General features: G+C 54.9%; 2 protein-coding genes across 9 annotated transcripts; one reads left to right on the forward strand and one right to left on the reverse strand.

Moving 5' to 3' along the window:
• Nucleotides 1-157: 157 nt before the first annotated feature.
• On the forward strand, nt 158-14,823 carry HPS4 (HPS4 biogenesis of lysosomal organelles complex 3 subunit 2). Of its 5 annotated transcripts, none has more exons than XM_083419073.1 (14): nt 158-690; nt 868-1,384; nt 2,421-2,511; nt 2,809-2,952; nt 3,512-3,619; nt 4,206-4,322; nt 4,435-4,529; nt 5,351-5,423; nt 6,467-6,503; nt 9,005-9,101; nt 9,786-9,963; nt 10,863-10,995; nt 11,738-11,846; nt 13,596-14,823. In XM_083419073.1, exons 2-14 carry the CDS (start codon nt 1,344-1,346, stop codon nt 13,765-13,767), a joined length of 1,395 nt encoding a protein of 464 aa, XP_083275199.1. In that variant the 5' UTR covers nt 158-690; nt 868-1,343; the 3' UTR covers nt 13,768-14,823. The 5 variants fall into 5 exon arrangements, with proteins under 5 accessions (XP_083275199.1, XP_083275200.1, XP_083275202.1 ...); XM_083419074.1 differs by having other exon boundaries at nt 179-690; nt 9,786-9,864; XM_083419072.1 differs by having other exon boundaries at nt 186-499; nt 532-1,384.
• A 694-nt stretch (nt 14,824-15,517) lies between these two features.
• Nucleotides 15,518-24,336, reverse strand: ASPHD2 (aspartate beta-hydroxylase domain containing 2). Of its 4 annotated transcripts, none has more exons than XM_083419084.1 (4): nt 24,147-24,336; nt 19,339-20,679; nt 17,440-17,553; nt 15,518-16,608 (listed from the first exon to the last, which is right to left on the reverse strand). In XM_083419084.1, exons 2-4 carry the CDS (start codon nt 20,144-20,146, stop codon nt 16,499-16,501), a joined length of 1,032 nt encoding a protein of 343 aa, XP_083275210.1. In that variant the 5' UTR covers nt 20,147-20,679; nt 24,147-24,336; the 3' UTR covers nt 15,518-16,498. The 4 variants fall into 4 exon arrangements, with proteins under 4 accessions (XP_083275210.1, XP_083275211.1, XP_083275213.1 ...); XM_083419085.1 differs by lacking the exon at nt 24,147-24,336 and adding an exon at nt 22,722-23,945; XM_083419087.1 differs by lacking the exon at nt 24,147-24,336 and adding an exon at nt 22,581-22,655.
• Nucleotides 24,337-25,348: the final 1,012 nt, after the last annotated feature.

A 25,348-nucleotide genomic window follows, 5' to 3' on the forward strand; every position in this document is an offset into this window, starting at 1 on the left:
GAGGGCTCAGAGTTGGAGCCCGGGCAGAGGCAGCCCTTGGAGTGTCTCCGAGGGCGCTTCTCTTTGGCCCGTTCATTCCCTTTCTCCTCCGATCCGGTTCGATCGCAAACCGGATGTGTTTATTGCGCATTTCGCTCTAGGCCTCGGTTCGCCCCCTTCTCTGCGCGTCACGTGCGGGCCGGGCCGGTCATGTGACCGTTGAGCGCGTGGCGGTGGAACCCGGAAGAGGCCGGGGCCCCTTGGCGGCTTCTCTCTGTCTCTCAGGTTCGGGAAGTGGGCAGGCCTGGCCTCTGAGCATGGACAGAGCGCCTCTTTCCCCGCGGGGTGGGGGGGCTTCTGCGTTCTGCCGCCTCACACGCCGCCCTCTCCTCGCCGGACTTTAGCCCGAGGGGTCGGCCCGGAGAGGGAGCCCGAGAGCAGAGGGGCCTCGCTCCCTCCCCCACGGCCTGGGGAGCCTCGTTCCTGTCCTTTTCCCCACCTCGGGTCAGGCTGCAGAGGCGCCTCGCCGAAAGAGCCCGAGCCCCGGTGGAGAGTTGGGCTCCCTGGGCTCACCAGTGGAATTGGGGCGCGGCCACTACACGCAAGCAGTTTCTTGGCTGGGTTTCTTCTCGTTTCCTTTTCAAAATCTTGCCCTTCCTTCAAGACACAGTGCCCTGTTCAAGGGGCAGGACCTCACAACAAACCTGCGAGGTAGGCTATCCTCGTCGGATCTTTAAGCCACCCTTGCCTAAGTCCTACTCTGACCCCCTTCTGCACTGCACCATCCTGGCTCTCTTGTTAAAATTGGATGCTGGGCACTTATCAGCTGCTGTGGGTCACATGACTTGGGCAGCCGACTTCATACGTTAATCCAGTTCTTAATTTTAGAGTGAAGGAAGCCACGCCTGGAGCAGGAATCACAAGACATTCCACACACACACACACACACACACACACAGAGAGAGAGAGAGCTTCAAAGAATCTTGGTTTGGAAGCTTCAGCTAAAACGATCTTCAGTCCCCAAACTGGCATCCAAATGGCTGCTGAGATGCTAAATAAGGTCTCTGTTGTTTCTCTTGTCCTGTCTGACTGAGCATCCATATTTGGTGAATGTGCTTGGCATGAAAATGAGGCTGAGGGGGACCTGTTGGCATCAGCATCTGTAAGAAAGCCCCCCCCCCCCCAGCCACCCTTTGGGGAGATTTGGCCATCCCTATTCAGAACCCACTCAGGACCTAAGTATGTGATGGGTTCTTGGAGCAATCAACCACTGTCTGGAATATGAATCTAGTCCTCTTCTACCTTTTTCTGATGAGAAGCTCTTTGTGAAGATAATGAGATGTGGTGAAGAGAATCTGAGTTAAATGGCGGACTGTGTGCAGTCTGATCCAACCTCCAGGGCCTGGTAAGTACCATTACAGCATCCTAGGGGCTGCTTCCTACAATCTTTCTCTTTAAAAAACAAACAAACAAACAATTGAAACTCCAACGTTGAGCAAATGAGAGTGAGAGTTTCAAGAAGGACACAATTCCTGTGTTTCTTTACACAGTGCATCCTTAAACTGTGGAGTGTGCTACCACAAGATGTGATGGCCTCCAATATCAAATTCGTGGAGGAGAAGGCTATTTGCAGCTACTTGCTGCAGTGATTCTTTGTTATCTCTGACAGCAGAGGGAACATACCCCTGCATACATGTCGGCAGGGAATGGCAGCAGGAGATGACTCTACTGCTCTCCTGTCCTTCTTGTGGGTTTCCCAGGGGCATTTGGCCAGCCACTGTAAGAAACAGGATGCTGGACTGCATGGCTCTTGGGTTATGTTCTTATTTAAATAAGGGTGGGCTGGTTGGTTTCATTTGCTTCGTACTGGGGCAGTGCCCTTCCTTCGTTTCTGTGGCAGCTTCTTTTAGCCTTCTTCAGCCCCTGTGTGTTCCTTTGAGATGCAAGGAGCAGGGAAGTGAAGAGTCTCTGACACACTTGAAACCTTTCTCTTAAGAAGCGTCAAGGTCACCTGGAAAGTCAGTAGCTGTACTTTGAATCTCTTCCCTTCTAAACATGCCTTCAAAAATTAAGGAGTACAGTGGTACCTCGGGTTACATATGCTTCTGGTTATGCTTCAGGTTACAGACTCCGCTAACCCAGAAATAGTGCTTCAGGTTAAGAACTTTGCTTTAGGATGAGAACAGAAATCGTGCTCTGGCGGTGCGGCAGCAGCAGGAGGCCCCATTAGCTAAAGTGGTGCATCAGGTTAAGAACAGTTTCAGGTTAAGAACGGACCTCCGGAACAAATTAAGTACTTAACCCAAGCCACTGTATAGCTTCCCCACATCACCATATACGGATCCCCCTTGCCTGGGGAAAAACTAGGTTGCCCTCTGGAGAATATTGACTGCTCCCATGAGATGATGCATCCTGAACGCCATGGCACTGATGTTTTCCAGGTGGAACTGCTTTTTCCTCTATGACGGCTCAAAGGTGAAGGAAGAAGGAGATCCTACACAGGCTGGGATCTGCTATTTCAACCCCCGTCAGGTAGGGCTAGCTTATTTCCCCACAAAATCTGCATGCGGAGAATTTTATTTGTTCTCAGTTGGCCCCGTAGCCCTCTCCTCCATCCCTCTGTGCTGGCAGACATTGTACTATTTGCTCCTTGGGGCAGGGACCTAGTAATATCGGGGGTAGAGCTCTGTTCTGATGCAATCTTTTGTCACTCTGTGGTGGTTTTGGCCGTTCATGCTCCAAGCTCGGCAGATCTCCATAGCCTGGGATGTGACAAGGCTAAACCATAGCATAACCATTTTGTGGCTCTTCATTCCCCACATCTCTCAGACTCCTCTGGACCATCAAGAGCTTCTGTGTGGGCAGATAGCTGGTGTGGTTCACTGCATGGAGGAGATTTCGGGCTCTCCACCTGGCCTCATACGGTTGAGGAAGCTCAAGCTCTCTGTGAAAGTGGATGGAAGCTACATCTGGGTGAGTCAGTGCAAGGCGACACAGGTTGTTGTTGCTCTTCTGGGAGCGGGAATAAAGCCCGAGGAAGGAATAAAGCTGGCGTTGCTGAAATCTTCAAAGATGGGTGTGGGTGTGCAGGCAGGCTGCATGATGGCAACCGTTTATATGGGAAGAAGCTGCTAGCCATGCTAGCTGAATGGAACAGAGGCAGCCTACTTTGGAGTGCCAGTTGCCAGGAGCAGACATGGGAGAGGGCACTGGCCTGCCATCCCTGCTTCTGGGCTTCTTGGAGCTTCTGGGATGTAAGCAACATGTTCATCCAGGTGATTCTCCAGCTCTGTTCTCGTGCTCCTCTATCTAACATTGGGAGAACTTTGCTCGGATAGCTGAATGGAAGGCCCATGTTCAGAGGCAGCCTTCCTCCTGAGGGCCACCGATTGCCCTCCCACCTTGCTTGTGGGCTTCTCAGAGGGATGTTCTTGGCTGTCATGGGGGATCTGAGTGCCCTGATTAGATAGGCCTGGCTTGCCTTGGTTCCATGGGACTCACCAAGAGTCTCCCTCCCTCCTCTTTGCTGCAGGTGCTGGGCTGCACTACTGACCTCCCTGACATCAGCTGCAGGCGGTTCCTGGAGCAGCTGATGGGACTCTTCTGCTTCTACAATGGGCCTGTTCGCCAGGCTTACATGGTGATTGCTGGTCCAAGGGGGCGGCGGGGCCTTGCTGAGCAGATGCTGCCTTGACTCCCAGCCATTTCCCTCCTGTTTCCTGTTGTGTTCTGACCCTCACATCAGCCTTGAGCCACACCTCTTAGTCTTGCCTTGGCTGGCCTTCAGGCTGGCCTGTTCTCTGCAGCCTCCTTGCCCTGCAGAGGGGCTTCTGCAGCCTGCTGCACCCTTCCCTCACAGGTGGGCTTCTCTAAGCAAAGGCTTTTGTGTGACTTGAAAGTTATGTGGGTCTCTCAAGGCAATCCAGACCCACCTCTCCTTCCTACCCCCCAAATTCAAGATGCTCAGAGGCTGGCCGTGGGGGGAAAGCCCTTTGCAAGGGCCTGGGCACATTTCCACCTTGACTGCTCCTTTTATTTGTCCTCCAGAACAGAGTCCTGATGTCCCGGACTGAAATCTTGAGTCCTCTGGAATCTTAGGGACCTCGTCTCTTCCGTTTTGCTGCCCTGGCTTCTGTTGGACAGTTTCCTGCAGCCCACAAGCAGCCTGTAACTCGCCCACCAGGGATAAACTCTCCACTGACATGGCCTCTTGTGTCCTTTCCCAGGAACGTGCCCAGGAGGAGCTGGACCAGGCATGGGATCGCTACGTGGAGCACCTGCAGCAAAACACCACTGACCTACACCGGATCTTCAACTCCCTCTGGGCCTTGGACAAAACCAAAGTAACTCCCTGCAGACCTTGCTGCTTCTTTGGGGCTTCTCCCCTCCCCTCCCCTCCCCTCCCCACAGGGTGTCAGGAAGCCCTGACAGCCTCCTTTGTGCTCCTCTCTCCAGGTGGAGCCTTTGCTCCTGCTGAAAGCGGCTCTCATCCTGCAGACCTGCCAGCGCACCCTCCATGTCCGGGCGGGATGCATTTCTTACCAGGGGCTGTGAGTATCATGACTTGTTGTGTGGACTCTCCTGCACTCTCCCCATTGGAGAAAGGCTGGTGTAGCTCAGTGCTGGAGCACCTGCTCTGCATGTAGAAGGTCCCCAGTTCAGTCCCTATTGGCATCTGGTGGGCTGGAAAAGACAGTGCACAGCTGAATGGACTACGGACCTGACTTGCTCCAGGTTAAATGAGCCCTTTCAGAAAGCTGAGGACTGGAAGCTTGGCTTTTAAGAGAAGGACTGTAGCTCAGTGCTGGAGCACCTGCTTTGCATCCCCAATAGCACCTGCTGGGAGAGAGACCCTCCTTGCCTAGAACCCTTGAAAGCCACTGCCAGCCAGTGTAGACAGTACTGAGGAAGGTGAACACAAATAGTCTGACTTTGTCTAAGGCAGCCTCCTGCACTCCAGAGCAAGTGTGTTTGGTGCACATGTCGTTCAGCCCTGCTACTTGCTCTGTACTGTCCTCACATTTGTCCACAGAGGCCATAATCCACATTTTCACCCACTATTTCCTATGTCTGCTTCTATAGACTCACCCCTTGTTCCTCCCAGATGGTGAGATTGACAGGGTGACCAAAGGACTTGCCCTGCATGCAGGGATCTGTCTTGTGGCTGGACCCTGGGAAGGATTGGGCCACACAGCCCACTCCGGGTAAATCAAGCCACGACTGTCTGAATGTTTCTGAGCAGCATTTGCAGCTCTCCCTAGGTCACCGTGCTCAGCTGAGAGCCAGGAGGGAACACAGCATCCAACCTCAGGAAACCAGTGGGACATTCGTGTTAATACTTGCCATCTCTCCTTTCCCCATCCCCGCCCAGGGTTGTCAGCACTCAGCTGCCGCCAGACCTCACTGCCCGAGTTCTGCTGCAGGAGGTGGACGTAGCCTCAGAGGTGAGCTTCAGCTCAGCCAAGGGAGGGAGAAGGGTGGTTCGGTGCTGGCGCAGCACCTGCGAAAAACATGTTGCATGGGTTCCTTACTGTACAAGGGTGGAATCTGAAAGCTAATGTTAAAAGTCAGGTTTCTGGTTCTCATGATTGCTGAAGAAAGTCTAAAAAGGCTTCACTAGATCTTTCTAACCTCTCATGGCCACTCCTTACCCACCACCTGCCTCAAATGTCCAGGTTTTCTCTCGAGGCAACCACAGCTCCAAACTCTTCCCGGAAGCAGAAGACACTTTCTAAGTAAAAATCTTACAAAAGGAATTGAGAATAAAACTGCCAATGTAATGCCATCACCCCAATCTATGGTGCAGCCACATTTGAAGGACTGTGCAGTTTTGATCGCCTCCCCTCAAAAACGATATTGTGGAGTTGGAGGAGGTTTAGAAAAGGGTGGCGAAGGAACCCCCACTGAGGAAAAGTTGCCACGTTTGGGACTTTTTCGTTTAGAGAAAAGGCGAGGAAGAGGTGACCTGACAGAAGTTTATAAAATGATGCCTAGTATGGAGAAAGTGGATGAAGTCAACTCCTCTTTCTCTCATAGCACTAGAACTTGTGGACGTTCAGTGAAGCTGAATGTTGGAAGATACAGGATTGTGGAATTTGCTCCATCAGGAGGCAGGAATGGCCACCAACTGGGATGGCTTTAAAAGAGAATGAGACAAGTTCATGGAGGAGGAGGAGGAGGAGGAGGAGGAGGAAAGGGCTATCAATGGCTCCCAGCCACAGTGCTCAGCCTGCACAGTTGGAGGTGAATTCCATTTGCTGGAAGCCGCAGGAGGGTGGAGTTGCTCTTGTGCTCAGGTCCTGCTTCCTGGTTTGCGGCTTGCCACAGGCATCTGGCTGGCCACTCTGAGAACTAGACGGGCCTCCTTTGGCCTGATCCAGCAGGCTTTTCTTCTGTCCTTATCTCCAGTCTGGAACCCTTGCCGGCATCTGCCTTGGCTGTTTTATTATCAAGCTCACCCAGTGCCACTCTCTGCCTTCCCTTTCAGTGCGAGGCGGGAAATGGGGCTGTGCTGCAGACTCAGGGTAAGTGTCGGGAGGGAGGGGAGAGGCGTGCTGGGCTGGCAGAGGGGGAGACTGCCTTGGTGGGTGGCTGGGTCTGCCAGGGACTGCTTGCATGAGAGACCGCACGGAGCCCTCTTGCGTCTCTGGGTGCTGGGCCTTCGTTCCCTTTCCTCTGTCCTGCCGCCTGTATAGGAGTGTAGAAGCTGGAGGTACAACACAGCAAGGGGGAAATGGGCTCCACATATGCTCAGAGGCTGAGCTCTGATGCCTACAACCCATTGCAGAACAGACTCCTGCCGAGGCTGGCCTACATCTAAAGGGTGCTCAGGTGGGGGGGGGGGGTCGGAGAGGGCTGCATCTTTAGGCAGCAGGCATTGTGCCTCCTCCCATCTTGCAGATTCCTTGGCGCTACTCGGAGAGCTTCCCTCATCCCACTTCTTCCCAGTCCTGGAGACCTTTGCATTCTCACCCCTCCGCTTCCATGGAGGTCTTGACACATGGCTGGCTCCCGGACCTCCATGCTGCTCACCCTCCCCTCTCCCCAGAGTTTGTGGTTCACAAGGCCCTGCCTTGTTCACACAGTCTGGAGGCTGTTTAACATAGGGTAGTGATCCCAAGAAAGGAATTTCAGGTGAGCTCAACTCCATTCCCTGGCAGGCTGTTTTGCATTATGTGGGTAAATGATCCTATGGAACAGCAAGGAAGCTTTGCTCTCCAGCCCCTGAGAGAACAGCTTGCTACTCTTTGTGGGATCTGCTTAAAAAAGAAAGCATGTCATCTGCAGGAGCATTGTTGATTGTTCCCCCAGTTGGCAAGGCTCACTGGATCGCAACCAGAAACGGATCCTTTAGTGCCATTGGCCCAGACTCTCTGCCACTAGAATTTCAGCACTTTTAAACACCTGCTGAAAACTTTTCTATTCTGGTAAGCTTATGCCAGCAATTAACACATATTTCCACAACGGCTACTTGATGTCCATTTTTAACTTTTTGTATGCTTTTACAGTGTTATTTTATGAAATAGTCTATAAATATGTACAGTGGTGCCCCGCAAGACGAATGCCTCGCAAGACAGAAAACCCGCAAGACGAAAGGGTTTTCCGTCTGCAGAGGCACTTCGCAAGACGAATTTCCCTATGGGCTTGCTTTGCAAGACGAAAAATGACGAAAAAAAATCGATTTTTTTTTTGCTCCAAAACCCCTTATTCTGAATCGCTAAGCTGCTAAAAGCATTTTAGCAGCAAAACCGCTAATCCCCCCCCCCCCTAAAAAAGCCGTTTTTAGCCCTTTTTTAGCCAATAGCACTAATAGCGCTACTCCGTCAATGGGCTTGCTTCGCAAGACGAAAAAACCGCAAGACGAAAAGACTCCCGGAACGGATTCTTTTCGTCTTGTGAGGCATCACTGTATATAAATAAATATTAATAAAGTGACTCAACAAGATAAAATACCATGCATAAAACAATTGAATTCAGAAAATTTAAAACAATAAATGCAAAAATGCATTAAATGTGCACCCAGTAACATATTAATTGGGTTACCATCTACCCAGCTCTGCTAAAAGATGAGCAGTGCCTCACGGGGCGACTGAATTACCGAAGGCCGGAGTAAAATAAATGGTCTCATCTTAGCCTGGCACCTAAAGCCTGATGGTGATGATGGCGCCAAGCAGGTTTCCCTGGGAAGAGCATTTCATAAATGGGGCCACCACTGAAAAGGCCCTGGTCACCCTTCACTCGCCTGGTGAGGCTTCTCTGATGAAGAGGAGTGCAGGGTCTGGGCTGGTTCATATTGGAGACAGACAAAATGATCACTTTGTAGAACAGAATAACTTTTATTGCAGTAATCTTTGGACCATAGCAGCACAAAGGAAGGTGACAAAATTTAAGCCAGAAAACAAAATTTAAATAAACTTACATTGAAAAAGAAAGAAAATAGTGCTCACTACTTAAAATTAGTAATTAGTAAAATTAGTGATTAGGAGTTATAAATTTGAAACAGATTCATAGTAAAGCATAAAATATATTAAAAACATTTGTCTCATAATACACTTTACTCTTTTAATATGCGTCCCCCATGTTTTCCACTCTCCAGGGCAGTTTGCAGCAGTGGCGGCTACATGCCTTCCTGCTATGCAGAGCAGCCTTTCCTGCCAAGGAGACAACAGTGGCCTGAGCAGGAAACCCAGCTTCCTTTTAGCACCCCAAATTTCATTTGCTTTAAAAGAGGATCAAAATAACAGCCCCTAATATTGTCGTATAACCTGCATTCAAGGATATAATTCCCTAGAACTGCTTTCCCATAAACCCGCCCTCTCTTTTGACCCGCCTTACCATAGAATCTGCCTGATTTCATCATTGAATCCATTTTTTCAGTATGTAATTGTGTGCAAGCCCTTCGATGCTCCAATGTCATGGTTATCAGAAGGTACCCTTTGTACTGGGGCTGCGCTTTATAGGTCCAAACAGTCTACCCAAAACTCGTTCTTCCTTTCCCTAAGAAGCGCTCTAACCCCTTTTGCAGAGCCCCCTTTACCTCCAGGGGTCCGGATCACCCCCGTTTACCTTTTGGATGATGAAGCAGCTGCCCTCCGGGACTTCCCTGTGGAGTGGATGATCAGGTAAGACAGGAGCAGCAGCCCCGCCAAGGGCCTCTCGCCAGCCCTGGCTTTGGTTCCTCCTTTCAGACTCTGCATATGTTCCTCCTTTGCACCCTGGATCTGCTATGTGTGATCTGTCAGACAGGGAAGCCGACAGGGAAGCATTGGTGTTTAACACACTTCCATCTGTTTTTGCAAATCCCCTGAACCCCAACAGTATCCATCACTGGGGCTGTGAGTAAAGGCAGGGTATTTTTTGCAAGTTAAGTTTTCCTTGCTAAACTAGGGCTGCCCTGCAGGTCCTAACTTATTTATTTAAGAAAATGTTTATACTGCTTGATTGTAAGTAAACCTCTAAATAGCACAAAGCAAACACACACATCCTCAGCTCCCTTGGAGGGCTTCCCTGTTGAAAAGAGATTCAGAGGAGGAAGACCCTGTCTCTCTGATGAAGCCCTGAGTGGGGCTGTTCCACATCCATTCCTTTACAAATGGAGCATGTAGGTGACTCTGGAATCACTCTGGAGTCCTTGGATCTGGCGAAGGAGCAGAGGGAGTAGAAGGGGGCTTTCCCTGTCCATAAATGTGAAGAAGGGCTTCCTTTGGTCTGTCCCCAAATCTTCTGCAAGCCACTCTTACTGGGGGATCCTTAGTTGGAGAATTACAGGAGAGAGAGAGAAGTCTCCCTCTTTCTCTTTCTCTCAGGTCCCAGGGAGGCCCAGGCAGCTGCAAAGATGGCCCGATTTCTGCTGGAGCAACTGGTGGGTCAGGTGGCACCACTTCAGTAAGGATGGTCTTGTATGTCCACCATGTTCGAGGCTTGGTGCTCTCCCTCCTGGCTGAAGAGCACTTTGCACACACCAAAACCTCTGTTGAGGATGTGGTAAGAGACTCCTTTGTTCATCTTACTGCCAAAGGACCCCCGTCCCCCCCTTGAGCCTTGGTTGCCACCAAGGAAACTGGCTTGGCCTCTGGGGAGTGGCAGCCTGCACCCTGGCCTTCCTGCCAGCAGGGGTCCCTTGTCTCTTGCAGGATCCCTGGGGAGGAAGAGGTGGAGAAGCCAAGGGATTGCAAGTCCCATTTCCCATGGCTCTCTGGCAGGGCTGATGGGAGGAGCCTGCACCAAACTAGTGTGGAGCTGGAGAGGGAGGAAACGGGGGACCTGCCTTGCACCTAGTCAGACCACTGGACCATCTAGCTCAGTATCAACTGCTCTGTCAGCTGCTTGCCAGGATTTCAGGCCAGGACATTCCCAGCCGTGCCCCAGAGGTGCTGCCAGGGATTGACCCTGGGAGCTTTTGCATGCTAGGGGGATGTTCTGAGCTGCAGTCCTTAGCCAGAGTAGGAGCCTCCCTTCCCCCTGAAATGGCTTTCTTATCGCTGTGCTCAAATGGAAAGAGTGTGGTCAGAAGAGGTGCTTTCACTACCCCTGTGATGCTGTAGAGCGGCCAGAAGGGATGGAGCCCAGGGACTTTCTGTCATTGAGTGTTGGCCCCCAGACGCCCAAGTACAGTCGGGTGTGCTCTGCTCTGGGATTCCCAGGTCAGCCTTCTTAGGAGGTTCTCTGCAGGGTCCTGGCAGCCACAAGCTGTGCCTTGATCCCAAGGGTGTGCAGGAGGATGTTTTGGGGAGACGAGGCCAATGGGCACGTGGCTGGGGAACCGTGTGGCCCTGCCGCGGCTCAGCAAGCGCTGTCCTGTGTGAGCTGGCCCTGGCCTGGTGTGGGACTGTTGTGCGCAGGGCAGGTGCCTTCTCCAGCTAATTTTCTCCCTTGGCCTGCAGTATCACAGCAGCCTAGCCTCCCTGAACGGCCTGGAGGTCCACCTGAAGGAGACCCTCCCAAAGGACAGCCTCTCTGCAGCCAAGGTCACCTACGGCTTTGCGCACTATGACGCCGTGCAGAAGGTTTTGGCCAGTAAGTGCTGAGGGGGCAGGGGAGCCTCAGAGAGAGCCTGCTCTGTGGGAGTCAGCGGCCAGGAGCCGTCGAGCTGCTCTTAGGGACTCTTAGGTCCTTCTTGGCTTCCAGCTATCGTGGCAGTATGGAAGGGACAGGGGCAGGAGACCTCTAAATGCTGGAAGCTGTTATTCAGCCCATTTCTGGTCTACATTGCATCGTGGTCCACCTAGCCCTATGCGGCCTAGGACCCACGTACCTACGGGACCACCTCCCCTAGTATGCCCCGTGGAGGACCTTAAGGTCCACAAATGACAACATTTTGGAGGTCCAAAAATGGTCTCAACTAGGGCCCAGGGCCTTTTCAGTACTGGCCCCGACTTGGTGGAATGCTCTGTCACAAGAGACTAGGGCCCTGCGGGACTTGACATCTTTCCTCAGGGCCTGCAAGACAGAGCTGTTCCACTTGGCCTTTGGTTTGGACTCAAGTCTGACCCTTATGTTTCCCTCCCCTTATGGTTTTTATCTATGGGCTACTTTCAAAACGCGGCTGCATTTTAAATTGCATTTTAACCTGTATTTTAAATTGATTCCCAATTATGTTTTTACTGTAATTTTACTAGTGTTAGCCGCCCTGAGCCCGGCTCTGGCCGGGGAGGGCGGGGTATAAATAAAAATTATTATTATTATTGCTGAGGGTTGGATTTCCAGCTCTGTCGTCCTGAGATTCTAACCCCTGGCTCCTCCTTCCTTCATGTTGCAGCCAACTTCCTGCCTGCTAATAGCCCCGCAGACCGTTCCTTCCTGAGGGCAGCCAGCCTGATCCATGCCAATTTCCACCAGCTGCCCACGGCTTCAGAAATAATGGTCAGGTAAGGTGGGGAGGCCCCTGTGTGCGTGCAGATGACAGACAGTGCTCCCTTTGAAAAAGCTCCACCTGGCTTTTCCTCCTGCCTGCGAGCCTCATAAGCATGCAGGGCAGGAATAAGCCCGGGGTGCAGGTGGGCATGCAGAGGGAGCTGCCAGTTGTCTCTGGAGCCAGAATGGGATCTGGGCCTCAGAGTAAGGAGCAGCCCTTGGAAGGTTTAGAAGCAGCGTCTTTCTCTGGCGGCTGCTCAGGGGCTGTGAGAGCCGCTGGTTGGCTGAGCGCCAGCAGGGCTTATAACTGGCCAGGGAGGAAGGAGGTTTTGCTGTTGGGCCCTGATCACTCAGGCGGAAGCAAGCCGTGACGCTGGCAAGCAGATGGTGGCGTTCCAGCAGGCAGAGCGAGGCAGCTTCCCTCCTGGCTCAAGGGGCCAAGGCTGCATTGGCCGCTTATTTCCATTCCTCATCACCTGCTGCTCTGCACATGTGCTCATGCCCCCCCCCTTTCCTCTCAGCTGAAGGCATGATAACAGCACACCAAAGCCACACCCTGGTCTAACTAGGACAAATACATTTATGCTGAAAGGAAAGAATGCAAGCTTTGAAAGATTAGCCATGCCCATTAACCAGCCCAATCCCTGCTTGTTCGTCACTTGCGTTGACCAAGCAAGTTGCTCGCTTTTTTCAGCTCTCCTTGAGGCTTCAGTTCATTATGTTTGTGTATTTTCAGCAAAAAGTGGGGTTTTCATTTGCTTGTTGAAGAGGACCCCCCTGCCCCTCCTCCTCTTGCATTCAGCACAGCTGTTAATGTGCCCAAGCCATGGCCAGGCTTGCCTCTGCCACTCCCGACACCCTGCGTTGGCTTTCAAGAAGGCCAGCTGAGGCTCTCTTGGAAATCGCCAGAGAAATTCATGAGACTTAGAGGCCTTTTGCCTTCCGGCTGTTGTGGGGCTTCCCCTGACCATTGGCCATGCTGGCATCCCCTGCAGAGCACCAGGTTGGGAAAGGCTGATGCCGGCTGCCTGTCCTTGGACTGAGCTTCCACCTTGCCGGAGGGATCCCTAGAAAACCGCCATTTACTGAGCAGTCTCCATATGCAGGCGCATGTCTATCTCTGCAGAGTTACTTCACACAATCTGCATAAAAGTGCTTCTATGGGGATTCCAAGTGAAGCAGACAAGGTGTAACTTCCTTGCCTGAAAGAATGCTGACCAAAAAACAGCTGTTCTCTTTTGTGTTTCCCCTGAAAATCTGCTTATAATTGAATAGTGTCCTTTAAGTGTGTTCCAGAAAATAGAGATGACCTTGTTGGCTTCCAGTTTCCTCTTTGCCTTTTCTCTACACCATATGTGATCTCATGAACCTACATCTCCTCTCTCTTCCCACCACCTGTAAACTAAAAAGGCCCAGCAGATTTGGGCTTTCCTCACAGAGAAGTTTCTCTCGTGGAGGAAAGGGCAGCCAATGGCTCCTCGACACTGTGGCTCTGCTCTGCCTCCCAGTTGGAAGGAGGAATGCTTCTGCCTCCCAGTTGCTGGGGAAGAGGGCTCTGGGCTTGAATCCTTGTTGCAAGAAAGAGGCATCTGGCTGGCTGCTATGGGGATGCTGGGCTGGGGGGCGGGCATTGGCCTGATCCAGCAGGCTCTTCTCTAGACTTGATCCCTGTTCGCAGCAGCAGAAGCACCGGCACGGGGTCAAGCTTGCGTCTCTCCTGCCTTCTGGTCACACCTGTGAAACATGGCTTTCTCACCCCACAGGAACGCCTCTACTGCTGTGTACGCGTGTCGGAGTGCCGTCCAGGAGACCTACTTCCAGCAGGTGGCCTCCCCTCTGCGCAACTCAGGAATGCCCAACCCTCACGACAGCGCCTTTGGCCTGGCCAGCAAGGCGAAGCAGAAGCTGCTCAAGCATGGAGTGAACCTTCTCTGAGGCCCAGGAGGCTCCTCCTTGCATGGGCTGCGATCCTCTGGGACTTCTTACAGTGTTACCAGAGTCTTTGTTGTTTCGGTTCCATGAAATGGGTTGAGGGCTGTCAGGACTTCAGAGCCCCACCGTATGGCTGGAAGAAGCTCCCCCCCCCCCCCCGGCTCAGTTCCAGCTGGGAGAGTACATGGATGCCCACCCCCAGCTACCTGCTCCAAGGGGCAAGATCATAGCTCCCCTGCTTCCCCGGAGAGCTCCTCTGAGGGAACACGTCCCTCCCAAAAGCGCATCATCGGACAGTCTATGGACTTTTGCCTGCCTTTGGAGAGCTAGCTTCCCTAGAAAGATCTTTGCTCCTTGCCCTGCTCATTTTCCTGTGGAGCTTAGTGGGGTGTAGCTTCAAAACCCTTTTTATTGGAGGGCTTTTTCTAAACCAGGCCACTGTCCCCTCTCCAAATTTGATGCCCTCCAGATGTTTCTGACTTTGCTTTCTATTGAATGCTGTTTCATGCTTTAGATGAGCTCTGAAACCATGGGGGGAGGCCTGGAGCTTCTCCCCCAGCAACTGACCAGACATTTTTGTTGCTCTGCAGCTAAGCCTCCTGCCATGTGCACCCCCCCACCTGCTCAGTGGCTGCCTTTCAGCCTCCTCCCTGGGGCCTGCCTGGCTCTTGCGCACGGGCACATCGACTCCTCCGCCAAAGATGGCCTGCTGCCAATGGCAGCGCACACTCCCCTCGTGATGCTGGCCCACCCTCGCCACGGCTGACAGGGCTTGAGGAGACAGGGACATGGTGCTGATGGGGACCGGCGGGCCCATGCATTCCTCTCCCCCTGCCGTCTGAGGTGGTGGCACCTTTGTGCTCCTTCAGGGCAAGTGGGAACAGGTGCACAGCTCTCAGCCAGTTCCACTTTGCATCAAGTGCCTGGATCGTGTTGCAGATGTTTGCGAAGGAAAAGCGACTGGCTGCCTTCCTTGAGGGAGCGTGTTGAGAAGGTCGGAGCTCCTACCCTCTGCTCTGTAAGTACCCCAGCACAGCAATAAAGTTGCCGCCCAGAAAAGCCCCTCTTGTTCCTGCCCCACTGGCACCCCAGCCCCCCTCGCCTGCCAGAAGGCGAGTCGCGAGAGCGCAGGCCCTGGGAAGGCAGCAGGGCTGTGGGTGGCTTGGCCTTGCGCCAGGAAGGGGTGTTTGCAAGAGCAACAAAGGCAGGGAACCAAAACAGCTTCTGCGCTGCTGCCTGCAGAGAAGGGCCACTTGCTGCCATCTGTGAGCGCCGTATGCTGGCGCTCACAGATGGCAGCAAGCTGGCAGCGGGTGGGGAAGGCTGCCCACACACACCGAGAGAGACTGGAAGGAGCACTTTGCAGAGGGAGCCTTGGGTCATGCTCCACCCTGGACCCACATGTTCACCCTACGCCTGCTCAAAGGCACCACTTGTGAGACTGCATTCACAGTCCTGCCCTCCCTCCCGACAGTAAGCTCTTATGGGGGCAAAGCGTTGGAAGGAATCCCAAGGGCCTGCAATGCAAGAACCCAGCTATTCGTGTGCCCCCAACCGCTTTTTGGAGGTGTTTGAGGCTGCTGCCATTCAGATCCCCTCCTTCCCGGGGTTCCTGCAACTACAAAAGAGAGTCGTGCCAGGCACAGCCCAGCCCCCAAGGGCAAGAGAGGTGGAGACCGTAAGGCAGCCTACCCTCTGTGCCCACTCCAGCTAGGAGGGGCTCCACAGCCTCCTCCCACAAACCAACTGCATCTTTACGCAAAACTTCTTTTTATTGGATAGCCTTTGTGGTTTTTGCCGGCACAAATATCCCCAGCTGTAACACACTGCGCTTTAAGTCTCCCTCCAGCCACTCTGATTGGGAGGGGAGCATCAAATAAATCCTCTTCTGCCCCCACTCTGCACCTCCCAGATACATGACAGGCTGCTCAGCCTCCCCTTGGCAGCTGGGGGGGGGGGGAGTTACCAGGAGGTCAACCCACCCCCCTCGACCTCTGCATCCGCCTCTTCCTTGCAGGAATGTGCAGCAAGTGCTCAAGGCCAGGACAGAAAGCAGCAGGGGCCAAAAGGAAGGAGAAGGCACAAAGCAAGCTGATGCAAAGCTTGAGAGAGAGGGGGGCTGGGGGTCCCACACCACTGCTCTATGCTGGGGGAGGACAGAGTTTGTCCCCCCTACCTCTGCTCTCACCTGTTGCACATAGAGATGTTGGAGGGGGCCTGTTTTCTTACAGGTAGGGGGAAGAATGGACCCCAGGCCATCCAAGCCCCCATGAAAAGCTACAGCAAGAAGAGCCCCCTCCCCCCCCCACCTCTGAGTTAGACCAATGGGGGGTGCTTTTGTCTTTAAAGATGACAAGGTGACACTGACATGGCTACATTCATCAATAACATCAGGGTTGTTAGCTTCTAAAGTCAGGACACTGCAAAACACAGCAACGTTAACACACTACAGTGGCACGGTGCCCAACCACAGAGTAGAAAGGGGGGCAGGTGGGGAGTGGGAAGGAGGACTTGGGGAGCCTCTCCTCCACCCCCCCCCCAAAGCAAAGAATAGGAGAGAGAAAACTGTAAGGTGGAAGTTTCCACGACCAAAAACCTGGTGCAAAGGAGCTACACATGGAGTTAGTTTGTGTGAGACCCTCGCACAGGCAGGCCAACTGGGGAAGGGGCTCAAGGCCACCCCACATGGCACCCTCTGCCTGCCCTCCAGCCTGCTGCGCCCAAGGAAGCTGCGTCATCGTCCGGGAGCAAAGATGAAGTCAAGGGCTTGGCGCTCGGCAGCAGCGACATTTGGGTGCCAGAGGTCCACCATGAATACGGCCCGAGGTCCTTCCTCGGGGGCACCTGGAGGAAGAAAAGGAAGGGAAAGCAGTTCAGCGGGTGAGTTTGGTCGCCAGGTCCCATCTCTCTTACTACCATACCTTTAGGGTACTACGATGCCACCATAAACAGTTCTGGCAGGGCCTCTTGACAACTCTCAGCCCCTTCACAAACTACAGTTCCCAGCCGTGGCAGTTTAATGAGGTCGTCTATGGATGCGAATGTATGATTGAATGCCCCCTCTGTGGAGGGGCAGGAGCAGCAGCCCCACTAAGGCCGGCTGGAACCATGATGTGTTTTCTGGGTCTTGCAGGACAAAGCCCCTCCCCAGCTCTGGTCAGAACACTGTTAGGATGCGCCCCCTTTGTGCTCTGCTGAAAAGAGTCCCCAGTATTCTGTGCACCCCATGGTTAATCAGCATGCAAGAGGGAACAGGACTAGGGAGCGCTTCACAGGACCATGCGGTCAGGCCTGGTGTTATCTTTATTCTTTTAAAAAATCAAGCTGCTAGCCCTCAAGGCGGTGGGAAGAAACACTTGAAAGTGTCTCTCCCTGCCCTCCTCCATATTTCTCCCATGCTCATGCACACAAGTACCTTTTCCAACAACCTGAAATGTCATTTAGACCTGCAGAAGCCGACTGCAAGGGTCAGAAGTTGCATGGGACATACTGAGGCAGCTTTGCAAGGAGTCAGGCAGAGAGAGGGTTTTTCCTTCTCAGCGCTTGGGAATCACGTGGAGCTAGGGGGACACACACACCTGTTTCCAGCAAAGCCCTCCCCTCCCCCATCAGCCCTTTGGGAAAACACCTCAGGGCACACTCCAGCCTCTGGGCGTGTCAGGGCTTCAGACTTACCACCGTGGAATGCCGTGTGCAGGAAAGAGTCGTCAAAGAGCAGGCAGCGCCCTTCCGCCCAGCACTGGGGCTCCCCTCCCACAACAAGTTCACAATTGCTGGGGGTCTTCAGTCCTGCAGGAAGAAAGAAGATGCATGATGGGCAGAGCCAAGGAGGAACGGCAATGGGAGCAGCCCAACACCAGCCAGCCAAAACACCTGTGTTCCCTTGTTCCCTGAAGGCAGGTGGATTTTACAATCTTGCCCTCTACCTTTTGCAGTCCTGGGCTTGCTGTAGAGGGGCTGCTTTGCCAGGCTGGATCCAGAGCCCACCAGGTCCAGCGTACTCTTTCCGCTAGGAAGAGGTCTTGAGGGGCACCAAGGAGATGATCATCCCCCTATGCTATTATTATTATTAGCCACCTTTTTTCTTCCAAGGAGCTCATGTGGCCTATATGGCACTCTCCAGCTCATTTAATCCCCACAAAAACCCAGTGAGGAAGGCTACACTGGCCTAAGGTCACCCAGTGAGTTTCGTGGCTGACGGGGGTTTCAAACCCTGGTGTCCCCCAGGACCTAGTCCAGCTCTCCAACCACTACACCGCTCTGCCTCTATGGCACCTGGGCTGGCATCGGGACAGGGAGGCTTTGAATAGGCTGGCACGGCAACAGCCCTAGAGCTGTCCTTCACAAACATGTCCAATCCTTTTTCAAAAATGCTCATGACCCAAATACTTTGCAGTCGCCAGGCCAAGCTCCCTGCGAGACTGACCCCGCTTAACGCCAGCCCTACCTGGCTGAACAAGACCAGCCGTTGTGGCACTTTTAATGGGAGGCAGGGAGGCATCTGCCAGGCTTCAGTCTCAGATTGGCCGGCTGGCAGGCTGGAAGCACGCAAGACTGCCTCAGGGGTTGCTATGGCAGCAGCCCAGCCTGGCAGCACGAGTTGCACCCAGCAAACAATGAGAGCTGCGTTTGCTATCTACTTGAAAGCAAGGCAGGAAATGCAGTCGGGTGCAGACTTTTGCATGGAAAAAAGGAAAGGAAAGCACAGAATCCTGACATTGTAGAGATGTAGTAGACTCCAAGGGGCATCTGGTCCAATGAAGGAATCACAGCTAAAGACTCCTTGGCAGATGGCCACCCACAACCTCACTGCCACCATCTCCAGCGCAGGAGACTCCAGCACCTTCGGAGGGAGCCCATTCCCAAGACTACTGTGGATTTTTGGCCCCCTTTGCATTCCCAGCGTTTCCTCATTTCATAATCCGCTGTTCTAACTCTTAGGGGGGTGCCCATCAATTGCTTGGGAAACAAGACTTGAAAAGGAACTCTGCACCCTGAACAATTTGCAGAGGGCCTTGACGTCTGGAAGAAACCCACATCAGTTTTAAAGGACCTATGGAATTTCTCCCTCCTTTAAGGAACAGATCCATGGACCACACCACCCTACAAAGTATGGAGTGGGGTGTGTGTGCTCTTTGCACCTGTAAGGTGTAGGGCTCACACACCTCAAGGGAAAATTTCCCCCGGAGGAGTAGCAAAGCTTCCTTTTCAGGCCTCAACTTCTGCAAAGTCCACAGCAAGGCAGGGATGGGGTAGCTGTGGGGCCTCTCCAGGTGCAGACCCCAACTCCTGCCCTCCTTGACCATTGGGCAGGCTGGGCGCTGGGAGCTGGAGTCCAGCAACAGATGGAGGGCCACAGGTCAGCCTCGCTTTCATGATGCTCCCCAGAGCTGCCCACCAGAATCTTTGCCACCCAGCAGGTAAGGGGGCTGAGCTGCCCTCCAAGCTACTGTGCTTCCGTCCAGGACGGTTGCTCCGTCTGTGCCCAGAGCCCCTGACTGCTAAGGGCACAGTCAAGGGAGGCTCTCCTGAAAGGGAGGAGGCCAGAACTGAAGGTAAACCGAAGGTGCCTACCCAGGTGGCAGCGGATGCGGATGTTGGTTGGTCCGTAGTGCTCCGCGATAACGGCACCCGGCGTCAGGACGGAGATGCAGGCATTCCCAAAAACGTTGTTGCCAATGCAGGTGCGCAGGCTGCCCAGCAGGCGATAGGTCCGGGGGCACTTGCGGCAGTTCCGGGGCACGCAGGTGCCCTGGTTGACCAGGTAGAAGGTCAGCCACTCGCCACTGGGCGTGCTGTTGGCCTTCCAGCCCTGGGGCAAGCTGCAGTTGGAGAAGGCCTTGTACAGGGCCTCAAACTCACAGGCGATGGTCTGGAAGTTGCGCTCCAGCAGCTCCACGTCGTGCTTCTGGGCATCGCGGGGGAAGTAGGGCATGGTGGGCAGGTCGGGCAGGAAGAAGACCTCTGGCTTCTGGATGGAGGGGCGGCTGCTGAGGTAGCGGCCCTGCTCGCGGATGCCCTTGCGGATGCGGCCCATCCCAGACCATGAGTAGCGCTTGGCGTACTCCTGCAGGTTGTGGTAGAGTTTCTGGTTCAGACCGTCACTGTGGGCGCAGCGGACGCACTCCGGGGAGTGGCAGTGGGTGTAGCCATTCTGCAGGCCGTTGGTGTCCACCCCCTGCAGGAGAGAGTTCCCCAGGGCGTACGTCCGGGGCTGCTCCCGCCCAACGTGGTAGCAGTACCACACAAACATGGCCAGCAGGAAGGCCACGGTGCCCAGGGCGGTGGTGTCGCAGTCCCGCACAGACTGGATCCCACTGGCGATCAAGTCTCTCAGCCGGTCCAGAGACCCACTCCATCCTGCCAGCCATTCCAGAGACATCTTGGGGCTGCGGAATGGGCACGCTGGGTTCTAGCGCATGCAAGGGAGAGTCAGTTCTCGAGATCTCCACAGGCACCTGCACCACGCAGGCTGACAGGGGCAAGTGGGGAGAGGCCAGTCGTGGGCAAGCAGTGCCAGGGGGTCCCGGAGGGGGACAGGCTGCATCTGTGGCGGCTCGCCAGCTCCTGCGTCAGGGCCGTAGACCTGGGAAAGCTTCAGGGGCAGCCATCCTGAAAGGCAGGTTCCAGAATTCAAGCAGCCAGGGGCACAGTGGAGAAGCTGCTCAGCTCAGGCGCTGCCTTTCCACAGATGCTCCCACATCGCTTCCGAGCCAATGAGCGCCATGGAGCCCCATGTGATCCGGGATCTGTGGAACAACTTCACTCCTGCAAAGCTGCTGTCACCCGCAACAGAGTGCTCTGGTCTCTGGGGCCTCCTTCATTTGTTGCCCAGGTTAAACGGATGCACAGGGGGCGCATGCTCCCTCCACAAGCACCCGGTCCAGGTCCCAGTTTCTGTTCCCATTGAAGGATCTGCAAGAAAACAGGAAGGAGCCTTGAGAAAACAGGTCCCTCTTGCATCTGAGCCCCATTGCCTGTCCAGTCTGTTTTCCACTTGTGTGTGGAGGTTGTAGAGGACTCCCAAAAGCAGGGAGGATGGCTGTCCGGGGCTCTGCAAACCCTGTGAGGCTCCAACTTCCAGCAGCTGGCATGGCCAGTGACTCTGGGGGAAGATGGCAGTTGGAGGGCAGGAAAGTCTGGACGGCCCCTGGAGGCTTCCCACCTTGGCCCTTGTGCAGAATTGTGACCCCCCCTCAAGTGGGACGCAGGCCAGAGTCTTCAAGGGAGGCCAACTGCACTGCATGGACACACCTTTCTTCTGATCTGCCATCACCTTCTGGCACATAGACAAAGCTGAGATGAGCTCCCATGTGGCGCCAGAAGCAGCAATACCCCTCTTCCCCATCACTCGGTTAAAATAACAACAACCCACCCTCACATCTCCCATGTCATTTTGCCACCAGGGTTTGGCTACTGCTGATTTATTTATTTTTTAAAAATTTACTGCATCCCACCTTTCTCTCCACGGAGCTCCAGGTGGTGCACAGGGTTCTACTCCTCCTCACAACTACCCTGTGGGCTGGGCTAGGCTGAGCGAGACTGTGAGCGGCTCAAGGTCACCCAGTGAGCTTCTTGGCCAAGTGGGGATTTGAACACTGGTCTCCCAGGCCCTAGCCTGACACTCTAACCACTAGACCACGCTGGCTCTCTAGGTGAGCAGAGTGCTCTAGCTGCACTGCTCCCAATCACTGGATGCCTCAAGCTGGTCCAGGAGCGGGGCAGGGGTGGTGGTGGAACAGGACAGGGCAGACCTGAAGGCTGGCTTTCCTCCCCCTCCCTCCCTCCCTCCCTCCCTCTGTGCAGCTCCCAGAGATGGTTCTGGAGTCCAGCAGCCCTGCCAGCTTCACTTGCCTGCCCTGTGCTCCATCTCTCTAGATTTGAATCAGCAGCGCCAGACTCAGCCCTCCCACCCTCTCAGCAGGGGCAGGAGGCACCTTCCCCACTCCCCCCCCCCCACGCACGCACATGTCAATCATCCTTGACAATGCGTCCCACCCACTCACCACAAACGTGGCAATTGGCACCTGAGTCACCCGCCTGCCAGCTGGCAGGTAGTGCCCCTACTGGAGTGCTGCTGCAAACAGCATCCCCTCCCAGAGTGGTTCCATTTACTCTGCTCTGCAAGGAAGGCCTGCTCCCCTGGTGGAACTACCTTGCTGGGTCCGACTGAGGACCCATCCAGCCTGTGCAGGTGCCAGGGAAACGTCAGCAGAAGGAGGCTGCCTTGCGCAGCAGAGCTTTCCTTACCCAAAGCCAGACTCCCCTCAAAGAGCGTTCAGGCTCAGGGCCACCAGATTCGCAAGGCGGCTCCTGCTTACCTGGGATGGCAGAAAGATCCCTAGTGTTTTGTGCTGCAAACAAGCAGAGACAGACTTTGGGAGAGAACTTCTCAATTCCAAACCAGCCAGGACCAGAGGCAATGTCCAGTGGTCCCTTAGTCCCCAGAAAGGGGGTCGGGCCAGGACTCCCCCAACCCAGGACCCTGTCCTGAGCAGAGGGCACAGCTGGCAGAGACCACCTTAGGGAGAGACCCGGCCCTTGTTCTGCTGCTACCCTTCCACTGTCCCATTTAAACAGGGGGCTTTCGGAGCAGCCTCAATGAGAGCAAGACGCAGGACGTGAGAGCCCACCGCCACAGCGTTTCTTCAACTCAAGCCCCAAACGATGGTCCTCAGACTTTGGAGAACCCCCAAAGACTACTTGCCTGACTGTGTTCTGGACACCCTGGCTCCAGGCACTTGAAGTTCCAGAATGAGCCCCACAGCACCCCATGGGCGCTGCAGAAAGAACCCCAAGGAAATAAGGTAATTCACCCAATCCAACCAAGCAGGCAATAAAAAGCTTCCTCGTTGCTGGGAGACACCCGCCGCCCAAATTTAATTAACTTGGTCTCCATCTCCATGCTACAACAAACCCTGATGCCCCAAAGGAAAGTGAGCCAGAGCTGGGCTCACCTGCTGCTCAGGCTGAGATCTCTGCAGCCTCCTGAGTGTTGGGTCCTCTGGCAAAACCCAGAGCCCTTTCCTTCCTGCCTCCGGCTGGCCCACCTTGGAGCCCAGGCCTGGTACTGGTGCTGAAAGGTTCTGGGAGACGTGGACACCAACCAGGGGCCAGCACTGCCACATGGCAAATGGAAGTGGATTGGTGGGCAGGCAGCAAATACTGTGACACAGCAGCAAACCAGTTTATGATGGCATTTCCCATGCAGGAAGCAAACGCCCAGGACCTGCTCAGGCTGCTTCCAGCGTGTTTGCATGAACAGCCTTGTCACTTTGGAATGGGGGGCAACAGGAAAGGGTGGGGAGAGAGGAGGGGAGAGGATCCATTTCCAAACTGCACTTGTACTGCACACTCCAAAGTGGCAAGTGGAGAAACTCCTAGGCAGGAAAAGCTGTTATGTAAGGACTGAGGTGCAGAAGCAGCAGGAAGTGCCAGGCACAGGAGGTGTAAGGGTGTGTGTGTGCCAACACTGTTCTGAAGCAAGAATATTGGGGGTGGGGGAGAGCCCTCCCCTGCTCTCAAGGAATCTCCTGGCAGCCAAGGAGGGAAACCTCCCAGGATGATAAGCCGGGGTGAAGCAGATGGTTCCTAGAGCATTAGAGAGCAGCCAAAGCCATCGCCTGGGGGAGCATCCAAGCCAAAGCAATTGCCCGAGGATCCCAGTCAGGGGGCCTGGGCTGCCTGGAGCACTTGGGGGCAGGCGATGGGGCGCCTGGCGGTCCGTCCTCCTCCCCACTTCTCTTGTCCGGTGGAGCCTTGGAATGCCAGGAAGTACTCCTGAGCATGAGCAGAGGGGTTTGAGAGCAGCAACTCCGAGCACCTCCCCCAGTCCCTGTTCGTATTCTCTGGAAGTCCAGGTTCAGTTGCAACGGCTGACCAGCCCAGAACACGTTTAAAGAGGGCTTCTAGAGCATGTGCAGAGTACTTTCCTGCCCTGCCGGTGTGGTCCTGAAGGAGAGGTGCTCCGGAGGGGCTCGGCTGTGAGTCGCACGGCCGAGCCAGACGCCCCCGCAGCCTCCCCGGCGCACCCGGCGTCCCAGCTCCTTCGGGCGCCAAGGGCTCGGCCCGGGAGTCCTCCCCGCACTGGCTCCGCGGGGCTCTCTGGCTTGCAGAGCCGCCGGGTCGGCCGCTCGCCTGCCGAGGCCCAGCCAGCCCGAGATGGCGCGAAAGGGGCCGCCTTCGAGCATGTGCAGAGCGCCGCCCTCGCGTCCCCCGGCGGGCGGGATCGGGGCCACGCGCTCTTCGCGGAGGCGGTAGGCGACGGACTTGCTGGCTGCGCCCGCCGCCCAGACCGAGCGCCCGGCTCCGGCGCGGCCGAGGCGGCCACGGAGGGAGACGCGCCTGCTCTCCGGCGCCCACCTGCCCAGCGGCCCACCTACCTGCTGCTGCTGCTGCCCGCGCTTCCCGCTGACGCTCCCGGCCGCCCTCGGCGCTCCCGGCACGGCGAGGCTCTCCGGCGGCGGCGGCTCGGCAGCGCGGACCACAACTCCCAGCAGCCCGACGTCGGCGCCGTGCGGGAGGGGCCGCCGAGCCAGCGCCCGCCCCGGCGGGAGGACCACGCCGCTCTCCGCCCGCCGCCGCCGCGCGGGTCCCGGGGCATGTGCAGAGGGCCGCCTGCTGCGGGCGGAGAGCGGCGCGGCGGCTTCCTTTGCGAAAGGATCATCTTCACCATCATGTCATCCTACTTTTATGATTTGTACTCCAGCCATCTGTATGGGTTGCCCCAGCCGCTCTGCGCGGCTTCCAGCATCTACAAAAAGAGGATTGCACAGGGCGGGGCCATCACGGAGAAGGCCCTGTGCCTGGTTCCCTGCAGCCTCACTCCTCCCAGGACACAGCCACCATAAGACCCTCCAGGTGGACCTCAGTGTCCGGCCAGCGTGAGCAGGTCATAGGAGCCAACTCTAATTTGCTTAGAACAATTTCGTACAATCAAGTCACACTCAGGACTAATCACGGAAGTCAGTGGGCTCAGAATAGGTCCTGGGGATCACAGGCCTACTGTTCGACAATGGAATGGACTCTCTCAGAAGGTGATTGACTCTTCCTTAGGGGAGATTTTTAAGCAAGATGTCACATAGCCACCTCTCATGGATTCTTCTGGTGTGGTTTCTGCATTGCTTGGGTTGGACCAGATGACCCTTGGGTCCCTTCCAACTCTACAATTCTCAGGTAAAGCGGACAAACATTTCCAGGAGAGCAGACTGAACTCCATCCCCACTGGCACGAGCCACCTTTGGTCTCTTCCAAGACTCTACAAAGTATGAAGATGGAGTTACTCTTTCATGGGATGCTCTGAGCTGCTTCCAAGGTACAGTAGCTGCCATCTTCATGCTTCTGGCATGCTTGCCCTGTTATGGGGAACCCCACTGTAAGCCTGGCTCCTCCTTCTGCATGTTTCCTGGGCTGCCTGCTCTTCTGGGGTCAGCTACCTTGGCATCCCAAAGGCTTTTGGCTCCAGTCTGGTGAGCAATGAGTTAAGCCCTCTAGGAGATTAAACGTCTTGCTGCTTTTGTTTTATTTGCAGCCAAAGTGGGTCAGGCAGCTGAAATGCAGCAGGAATAAGATCCTTCTTGGCTAC

Source organism: Podarcis tiliguerta (assembly GCF_965153285.1).
Source record: "Podarcis tiliguerta genome assembly, chromosome: 16".
Classification (NCBI taxonomy): domain Eukaryota; kingdom Metazoa; phylum Chordata; class Lepidosauria; order Squamata; family Lacertidae; genus Podarcis; species Podarcis tiliguerta.